At 34.8% G+C, this 10,509-nt stretch overlaps 1 protein-coding gene across 1 annotated transcript; it reads right to left on the reverse strand.

Moving 5' to 3' along the window:
* Window positions 1-3,617: 3,617 nt before the first annotated feature.
* On the reverse strand, window positions 3,618-10,160 carry LOC107694206 (contactin-3-like). Its single transcript, XM_016493849.1, has 8 exons — window positions 9,964-10,160; window positions 7,826-8,131; window positions 7,312-7,605; window positions 6,462-6,788; window positions 5,037-5,378; window positions 4,676-4,777; window positions 4,518-4,543; window positions 3,618-4,051 (listed from the first exon to the last, which is right to left on the reverse strand). Coding segments are annotated over exons 1-7 (1,467 nt in total). The 5' UTR covers window positions 10,058-10,160; the 3' UTR covers window positions 3,618-4,051; window positions 4,518-4,541.
* Between the last annotated feature and the right edge of the window lie 349 nt (window positions 10,161-10,509).

Below are 10,509 nucleotides of genomic sequence, written 5' to 3' on the forward strand. Positions count from 1 at the left end.
CGCAGTGCTGCGTCATCAGCCAATCAGAAGCAGGCGGAGAACGCAGAGGTTCTGCTGCCGATGACGAGGACGCACTTTACTGATGCCAAAGTAAGAGTCTGTTTATTATTATATTATTTACCAATGTGCAATTGAAATGACTAACATAGATTAGGCTTAAATTAATATTTACATTTTTTTTTATTTAATTTTATTTTATTGTATTGTATTGTATTGTATTGTATTTGTGACCCTGGAGCACAAAACCAGTCATAAGGGTCAAATTTGTGAAATGAGATTTATACATCATCTGAAAGCTGAGGGTGCAAAAAAATCTAAATATTGAGAAAATCGCCTTTAAAGTTGTCCAAATAAAGTCCTTAGCAACTGAAGTTTTGATATATTTACGGTATGAAATTTGCAAAATATCTTCATGGAACATGATCTTTACTTAATATCCTAATAATTTTTTGCATAAATGAAAAATCGATAATTGAGCCATACAATGTATTTTTGGCTATTGCTACAAATATACCTGTGCTACTTATGACTGGTTTTGTGGTCCAGGGTCACATATTAGTGTTATATTTAATCTCTACTGTGTTATTCCTATGTATGTCCGCACTATCATGTATGTTTGCACTATGTCCGTACTTTCTTCTGCACTGGAAGCTCCTGTCGTCAAGTCAAATTCCTTGTGTGTGTAAACATACCTGGTAATAGAGCGCTTTCAAAGCTCTTTCTGACCTCTGATATATATACATACACATATACATATGTATATGTATATATATATATATATATATATATACTCACATATATATACTCACACTCACACTCTCACCAATCATCCTTTTCAAAGGTTTACATCCTCGGTATTGCCGTATAATTAAGTCACACAATACTGAACCGAAAATAAGTCTGCTGATTATTTTTATCTATATTTGTTTTTTATACTTTTCTCTCACATCTTTCACCTTTTTCACTAACATCACCTGAGATTTTTCACAAAATCAATCATTGTCAGTGTCATGATGCCTGAAATTGTGAAATTTAAATGTCTCTGTGTTAATTTAAATTAGACCGATAAACCACGCACTCTCATTTCAGCATTGATATGTTATGTTTCTCTAAGCAAAGTTTGCTTTGTACATTCAGTTTGACAGCTTAACTTCATCATTCGATTTTAGACATACGGTATGTTCTTGCTACATCCATACAATACATGATTGTTAATGATATTCAGTTGAACTGCTCGGGTAATGTCAATGGATTGACCCATTTCAGGAATGGCCTGAATTACAATTTAAAATCTCTAAAAGTTAGGAATGTACAGTATCCACCACTAATATAAGTAAAGCTTCATGTAAGTAGGCAAATTTCTACAAATGTTTTGTATATTATTACACTTTTTTTAATACACAGAAGTATATTAGTTGCCCTGTAAGCTCAATAACATTTGTCTGATACTCGTGTTTCCCCATTGCACATCTGCTGTTGTCTTCAGTGTGATGACTTCCATTTTGGGTGATAAAGTGTTCAATTCAGTGTTAACTGCTCTGGCTGTTCTTAGCCCATCTGGTATGATGATCTGGCCAATGTGGCCTCCATTACCAAATGAGTTCCCCACCCCTGATTTAAAGCAGTGAGCACTCGATGCTCAGTGCAAAGTCTTGTTCTATCTCTGCAAACATTTCTTGTATTGTTTTGTGGATGTTTATCTTGGTTTGGATGTTTATGTTGCCCTAGCTTTAGGTTTATTGGACTGGACCCCGGACTGTTTGCACAGTATTTTGACCTCTGCCTGATCATCTTGTATCTCTGCTTTATGTCAAGCAACACTCCACTGTCGTTTAGCAGATTTCCTCCATATTACTCCTGGTATCTGTTCTCTCTCTACATATTCACTGTTTGTCTCACACATTTTGGTTTGTTCTCATTTATTCTCTTTCAGGATGTTTCGTGCTTTCAGGATGTCCCCCCTCCCTGTATTAGTTTAATTTAGTGGCCACCACGAGTGTCCAGAATCTCAACTAAAATGCTTTTTTTTTTTTTTTTTGCTTAACATTAATTCAATATTAATTTTGCCACAAAGTGAAGTATGCTGATGGTTTTACAATAACAAAACTCCTAATGGGGTCCTTACCTGGCTGGTATAACTCAGAATTAAGGCTTTGGACCATTTTCCATTTTATTTTTCACTATACAATCTTTTAGTGAGACATTTTATTTAGGTGTTAAAATAATGTAGGCCTAATCTTTATATATGAATTAAATGTTTAAACAACATTATGACAATGCCAAAATACAACCAGGCCAAATCTTCTGTGGAACTCAGTTCTGTTTTAATGGCACTTGTTACATGAACATACAAAGATCTTGCAAGTTTCTTTTTTTTTAAATGCTTTTATGAGCTAAAGTTTAAGTCCAGTCAAGTCACCTTTATTTATGTAGCGCTTTATACAATACACATTGTGTCAAAGCAGTTTTACAGTGCTTTAAAGCACATTTTCTTTGGATGCTGCAAAAGAAAACCAAAAGGGAAAAAAAAAATGTTTCTAAAAAATATTGCACTAAGTGCGCAAGGCACATGTTTTGGTTTTCTGCTGAGGTTGCAGTACAGATTTTGGTGAGGGGTGACACTGAAATAACATTTCTAACAGCATTTACAAAATAACCATAATAAATTTCACCTACTAAATCTCGCTGTTCTTCTAAACTCCAGCTAAAAAAGCTGAAAAGCTTAATGAGAAGTAGATTTAGTTACAAAGGAAAAAGAAAAACAATTGACAAAGAAAGTATAATTTTACAAATGAAGACATTCAGGGTAAAGTAGCAAACATCTGAACATTATAACAAAGTGCATATTTTTGTTATATCAGTAAATATAGACATAGTAAATAGACTTTCAATAAACATTCATTTGCTTAAAACCAATAAAAGCTCATGCAGCTTCAAGTAACACATATAGAAGTTAATATATAACAAAATATTTATAAAAATAAAAAAAACCTATTTGGCATTTTGTTCCAGTTCTGTTACTGAAGTACCCGTGTTACTACAGGTTCAGTTCCTGAGATCCAATTCCCAGCATTTTGACCAAAGACACTATGGTGATACTTCTTGGATCAACACTTGCAGGATTTGAAACTTTCGCCACAAATCTATGACCCCACAAACAAACATATACAAAGTGCTTCATCAATTTTAAAAAAGATTCCTGCTAAAAACGCCAGTTTAGTGTAACGTGAATGTTAGGAATAACAGCATACTGGTGATGTTTCTTTCCAGTGTTGTCAATATGCTAATACGGTTAATAGTGACTGTAACGTCACAAGTAACAGTAGTACAGACTCAATTCAGTACCTGCGTGTTTGACTGACACTCATTAGTGTATTTGCACTTGCATCGCACATTTTAATATTACTTGTTCAAAAAAATCAGTCAGTTAATGAAACAAATGGACAAAAAGTCTCTCTCTCTAAACACTAAAACACTCTAAAAAATGCTGGGTTAAATCACCCTTATCTTATCCTTTTTTTTTTTTTTTTGGCTAAGTTTTAGTTTTCTAATTTTAGTAAAAGAAAACATGAAATTTAGTCACGCTGCACAATGGTTTAACTGATCATCATGATTACTTTGCTCAAAATCTAATTTCCAGATTTATTATATTTCTCATACAAATTTTTTTGGGGAAAAAAAGCAGGATTTTAGTAAATTAAAACTTAATTTTAGTCTTGTCTTTTTGTCAACAATACTGCATGTTGATATAGTTACATTTAGTGTTTAATGACTGGTATTGGTACTGACTGCTGAAATCTAAATCTGTAATATAATAAGCTATATCTATAATAAGCTATTTTTCTTTGAGTAATGATAGCTTTATCCACTTCTCTCATTTCTCAACTCCTCTCCATGTTTCTTTTCAATGAAAATATCAAAATAAAAAATAGGGTTATGTTAATGTCTCACTGGCCGCCTCAGGCTCAGTCTGGTTTGACGACGATTCATTAGGAGTGTTTGCCACTACAGGGTCAGTCTGATTTGAGGATGAGTCTTCAACACCATTTGCCTGTAGGAAAACAGAAAAAAATAAAACACAGATAAATAAATATTAAGTTAATGTACTAAACATTTTAATGGTTTATTGGTTTTGTAAATATCCTGGAAAGGCCTTATATGGTCACTGACATAAATGTTACGTGTTTAATTTTTTTATATTACAATGAATATTTTTTATTCATTTTTTTTTTTTACTTATTGATCATCGTAACAACTTATGGTAAATATAAATCGGAAAATGTAATAAATTAATACAATTATATTATAACATAACATTTAAATCACACCAGTTTTTAATATAAAGTGTAACAGCATGAGAGCAGAGCTGTCTTGAAGAGTCAGTTATTACTGGTGTTTCTATAAAAATTATTGGTGTTTCTAAGCAATATTTATTTATTTATCATTATATTGATACATTTATATATTTATCATATATATTTTCCAGTCAGACAGATTCAGTACACATTGTATCTCACCTGATGACTTCGCTGCGTCCTGATTTCTGTAAGAAAAATAATAACTCAAATTAAACACACATTACTTTGGTTAAAAAATCACTTTTTTTTTTACGATTATTTCCACACAACAAATCTCAAATTTCCATCTTGTTAAATCAACTGTATGTAACACTCACATGTCCTTCTTGAATGGCACTTGCAAGAGTAAATGAAACCAGCAGATGCAACCAAGAACATCAGAACAGCAGAAACAGCAGCATATATTCCTGTTAGGTCAGCTGAAAACATAAGAGTCATTATTATAATTGGGCAACTGATAATCTGATGATAATATGATAACATTGATGTGAGGGGGAGGAAGGCATGGTTACACCCCAAGCTTAAGACCAATGTCCAATCTGTCTAAACCTCAGTTATTAATCACTTTTTTTTAAGTCAACCGCAATGAAAACATTTACTGGGTTGATTTAAACATTTCAAACTGGACTGAAAAAACTGCTCAAGGGAAAATTCACTGAATGACTAAATGATACTCACCAGTGACAGTAACACTGAAGCTCTTTACACTGGTGATGCGGATTGTGCTGTTGCTGTTGATCTCTAGTTGATAAAGTCCAGAGTCTGTGGTTCTGGTGTTTGTGATGGTCAGAGATCCAGTCTGATTGTCCAGCTTCAGTCTGTCTCTGAATCTCTCTTCAGCATCTTCACACTGAACATCTGTACAGATACTCTGATCTCCAGTGATTACAGCGATGCGAGTTTCATTAAAATGCCACATTAAATTATATGGTTTGTTTATTACATGAGTGTCTAAAGTGACAGATTCTCCCTCCTTCACTGACTTTCTCTTCATTTTATCTCGTTCAGCAGCAGAAACACCTGAAACACAAACCAACAGCTGCTGGAGGATCTTTTTGCTGAAAACAACAAACAAACTACACAACATGAGAGAACTGTGGATATGGGTTAAAACAGTTAAAACTAAGAACTAGCCGATGAGGAAAAAATGTTTTTAATCATACTGAACTAAACTTGTAGTTAAATTAAATTTCACTTCAATGTGTTTTTGAAGGAATTATCTATTCTGTATACTATATCTATGTGAATGCATATGAAAGAGGAAAAACACCTCTGAATGTCACTGCAAAAATATCACGAAAACACTTTAATGATGTGATTTAAAGGGGTCATAAGATGCGATTTCAATTTTTCCTTTCTCTTTGGAGTGTTACAAGCTCTTGGTGCATAAAGAAGATCTGTAAAGTTGCAAAGACTAAAGTCTCAAATCCAAAGAGATATTCTTTATAAAAGTTAAGAGTCAGCCACACCTACCTAAAACGGCTCGTTCTAACACGCCCCCACACGTCTACCTCACTATGTGGGAAGATTTGCATAACGCCGCCCAAATGTTCACGCAAAGAAAGAAAGCGTAACTTTTATTCTCGCTGTAGTATTGTTGCCGCCGCCGCCATGTCGTGAAGGCGCTGTGTGCATCGTTGTGAAAGTGAAACTACTTTGTTTGGACTTCTAAAAGAGTACGATAGCTGATACTTGCTGGTCGCTGAGGAAATACTTCAACTTTGCGCTGTGGATCGGCTTTCACCATGGACGAAGCAGAGTCCAGCCCGGGGTCGTCACATGTGGTTGCCGCAGGCATCACAATATAGTAAAGGATGTAACATTTCCATCACACGCTTGAGGAATTCGGCCAATCACAACGCACTGGATAGCTGGCCAATCAGAGCACACCTCGCTTTTTCAGACCGATGAGATTTGTAAAAATCGGCGCTTTTCAGAAAGGCGGGGCATAGAGGAGAAACAATATTGTACAGTATGTGGAAAATAATATGTTTTTTTAACCTTAAACCACATAAACACATTTCATTACACCAAATACACAAAATAATGTTCTTTTTAGCAGCATCATATGACCCCTTTAAGACTTAAAACATAATGACTCACCAGTGACAGTAACACTGACATTACTTTGGATGCTGCTGCTGCTGGTGTTTATCTCTAGTTTAAAAAGTCCAGAGTCTGTGGTTGTGATGTCTCTGATGGTCAGAGATCCAGTCTGATGATCCAGCTTCAGTCTGTCTCTGAATCTCTCATTACCTTCATTACACTGAACATCTGTACAGATATAAATGAGATCTCCAGTGATTTCAGCGATGAGAATGTCATTAAAACGCCATATAATCTCTTCTTGTTGGTTTGTTTCAACATCAGTGTGTAAAGTGACAGAATCTCCCTCCTTCACTGATACTTTGCCTGAACCAACAGAATAACCTGAAGAAGAAATCAACAGTTCATTACAAGTCAAACAAAAAACAACAGGGACCACCTCCTAAAGTGGTTAAGAATGAATAGGTTCAAATCCGTCTCGAAAGCATTTCGGAGATCATTTACACCTGGTCTTTTCACAATCGAACAGCTATCCGATCAGAGAAAACGCATAAAGTGACCAGGTGTAAACACGGCCACTGATCATCCTGCACATATTAATACTTAAGATAATTGTGCTATTTTCCACCACGTTAAGATACAATGTCACATTTTTCTACAAATATGGTTTTTATTTTTAGTCCTACTGTTTAAATCTCCCGCATAAATAACATGTTTTCATTTACATTTCTATTAAATTAGCAGAAACTAAAAGCGACTCACATCACATTCAGTGTATACTGATCAGTTTATGCACAAATGCCTTGACTTGAAAGTAGAGGAAAGTAAATGGCTGCAGATGGAACCGGACACATATGAGATAAAAGACAGATATATTTTTTGAGTATCATCATGAAATTATACTCACTAGTGACAGAAACACCGAAGATCTTTACGAGGCTGCCACTGATCTTTAGTTTATAAACTCCAGCATCTTCAGTTCTGATGTTCATGATGGCCAGAGATCCAAACTCATCCAGCTTCAGTCTGTCTTTGAATCTCTCTTTACACCGGACATTAGTACAGATCTTACTGAGATTGCCAGTGCTTTCAGCAATGAGAATGTCATTAAAATACCATCTAATCTTTTCCTGTGGGTTTGTTTTAACACCAGTGTGTAGAGTGACTAAATCTCCTGTCTTCATTGACACTGGCACCCCACCTGCACAAACACCAGACACAATTGAAGTGAACAGTTAATTATGAGCCAAACAATCAGGAAAGGGCTGTAAAAATGTTTTTCTCCAGATCATAAAGATTTTGAGAAGTCAAATATGTCTGGATTCACATGCAAACAAACAGCAGAAGAACATCATTGATTCACACATTCACTCATCAAACACACATTTACACAATTTATATCATCACTCAATGATACTCACCAGTTACACTGACACTGAAGTTCGCAATGATGCAGATTCTAATGCTGCTGATCTGTAGTCGATAAAGTCCAGAGTCTGTGGTTCTGGTGTTTGTGATGGTCAGAGATCCAGTCTGATGATCCAGCTTCAGTCTGTCTCTGAATCTCTCATCAGCATCTTCACACTGAACATCTGTGCAGATCTTACTGAGATCTCCAGCGATGCAAGTGTCATTAAAAATCCATAGAATATTTTCTTGTTGGTTTGTTTTAACACCAGATTTTAGAATGACTGAATCTCCCTCCATCACTGACACTGGCACTCCATCTGAACCAACACAACAACAGGTAATTACAAGCAAAACCAAATATGTCTGGATTCATAATGTAACACATACAAACAAACAGCAGAAGAATAAATATCTTATACATCTTAAAGGATTAGTTTACCACAAAATGAACATTTCCTGATTATTTACTCATCCCCATACCTTGAATATGACTTTCATTCATTAACAGAAATTAAGGTTTTTGAGGAAAACATTCCAGGATTTTCTCCATCTAATGCAAATGATCAGGCAATGATACCAAAGTCCCTTCTATTATCTTGGAACGTTTTCCTCAAAAACCTTAATTTCTCTTTGGTTGAAGAAAGAAATTCATATACATCCTGGATGGCTTAGGGATGAGTAAATAATCACTACTCCTACTCCTTTAATGAACACCATACAACCCATACATTTTACATAGATGAATAATATCTATAATAATACTTCAAGAAAGTGTGCTATTTACCACACCATATGTGACCCTGGACCACAAAACCAGTCATAAGTAGCACAGGTATATTTGTTGCAATAGCCAAAAATACACTGTATGGGCCAAAATTATCGATTTTTCTTTTATGCCAAAAATCATTAGGATATTAAGTAAAGGCCATGTTCCACGAAAATATTTTGTAAATGTCCTACCGTAAATATATTAAAACCTAATTTTTTATTAGTAATATGCATTACTAAGAACTTAATTTGGACAACTTTAAAGGCAATTTTCTCAGTATTTAGATTTTCTTTTTGCACCCTCAGATTCCAGATTTTCAAATAGTTGTATCTCGGCCAAATCTTGTCCTATCCTAACAAACCATACATCAATGGAAAGCTTATTTATTCATTATTATCATATTTCAGTTTTTTTTTTTTAAATTGACCCTTATGACTGGTTTTGTGGTCCAGGGTCACATATAAGAATTCCTTTGGGATTCAGTGGAAGGAAAAATAATCTCCTTATATAATAATTTTACAGTGACTGCTGTATTTATTTCAATCTCTTCCAGTGAAAACTGCTCAGAACCTAGTTCATTTTAATGGTTTATGTATGTAGACTGATGGTCTTTTCCCATCAGTAATGAATTTAAAATAAAAGAAAAAAGATTGTTCTCGAGATTGCGGATCATAATTTCCTATACTAAATGGTTTATGTATTAACAGTGCACTATTCCAGTTATCTATCTATATCTATATATATATATATACAGTGGGTACGGAAAGTATTCACAATTATAAAACATTATCTCTATGTGTCACGGCTTGGTGGCACATAAACAAAATAAAGGTCTGGATTTAGTCACAGCAGTGTCTTCTTTTATTCACAAAACTCAAATGGAATAGAATACTCTGAACTCAAGATATAACTTTGGAACAGAACAACCAAACATACGTCGATGAGATACACACAACAAGCTGAGGTGGCTGCCTCTGACTGAGGAGTGCATTCAAACCGTTTAATGCACAGCTAGCTGTGGACTATCTACTAAGTTTCATCAGGCTTAAATTGTGAGAGACTGTCCACCACAGATTCCTGACTTTAACCCCATTGAAAGTCTTTGGGATGTGCTGGAGTCGACTTTACACTGACTGTCCAAAAAAAAATTCCCACACCATTTCATTGGACTGCTATTAGCTTTGATAGCATAGTAGACAGACTTGTTAAAAAAAAAGAGAAAAAAAAAATCGTATTGAAGGTGGAAAAAGATCTGACTTTTTTTTTTTTTATCTTTAAAAAAAACTACTGTCTTAACAAGGGGTGTATACTTTTTTTTATCCACTGTACGAGATCAAAGATGGAAATAATTACTAAGTATCATGAATTAATTTTACTCACTAGCAGCAGAAACACTGAAGCTCCTAATGATGCTGAATCTGCTGCTCCTGATCTGTAGTTTATAATCTCCAGAGTCTGTGGTTCTGGTGTTCATGATGGTCAGAGATCCAGTCTGATGATTCAGCTTCAGTCTGCCTCTGAATCTCTCAGCACCATCTTCACACTCAACATCTGTACAGATTTTACTCTGATCTCCAGTGATTTTTTTAGCAATGAGAATGTCATTAAAATACCATGTTATCGAATTATTTGGGTTTTTCGTTACGTGAGTGTCTAAAGTAACAGATTCTCCCTCCTTCACTGACTTTCTCTTCATTTCATCTCGTTCAGCAGCAGGAACACCTGAAACACAAACCAACAGCTACTATAGGATCTTTTTAGCACTGTAAAGCTGCTTTGACACAATCAATATTGTATAAAGCGCTATATAAATAAAGGTGACTTGACTGGACTAGACCTTTACAAAAAAAGTTACACAACATGAAATAACTGTGCATAGAAAAGTGACTTTCATGTTGCTTTTTGGACTGAAAGTCATGAAAGAAT

Source organism: Sinocyclocheilus anshuiensis, unplaced genomic scaffold, assembly GCF_001515605.1.
Source record: "Sinocyclocheilus anshuiensis isolate Anshui unplaced genomic scaffold, SAMN03320099.WGS_v1.1 scaffold954, whole genome shotgun sequence".
Taxonomy (NCBI): Eukaryota; Metazoa; Chordata; class Actinopteri; order Cypriniformes; family Cyprinidae; genus Sinocyclocheilus; species Sinocyclocheilus anshuiensis.

What these genes read in the sequence shown, in the direction of transcription:
- LOC107694206 (XM_016493849.1), bottom strand. Translation starts at nt 10,057, where the DNA reads ATGAACACCAGAACCACAGACTCTGGAGATTATAAACTACAGATCAGG. An exon ending in CTTCAGTGTCAGTGTAACTG is followed by an intron (nt 7,606 to 7,825) that starts GTGAGTATCATT and finishes GTGTTTGTGCAG; the next exon opens with GTGGGGTGCCAGTGTCAATG. An exon ending in TGTCAGTGTTACTGTCACTG is followed by an intron (nt 5,379 to 6,461) that starts GTGAGTCATTAT and finishes TTTGTGTTTCAG; the next exon opens with GTGTTTCTGCTGCTGAACGA.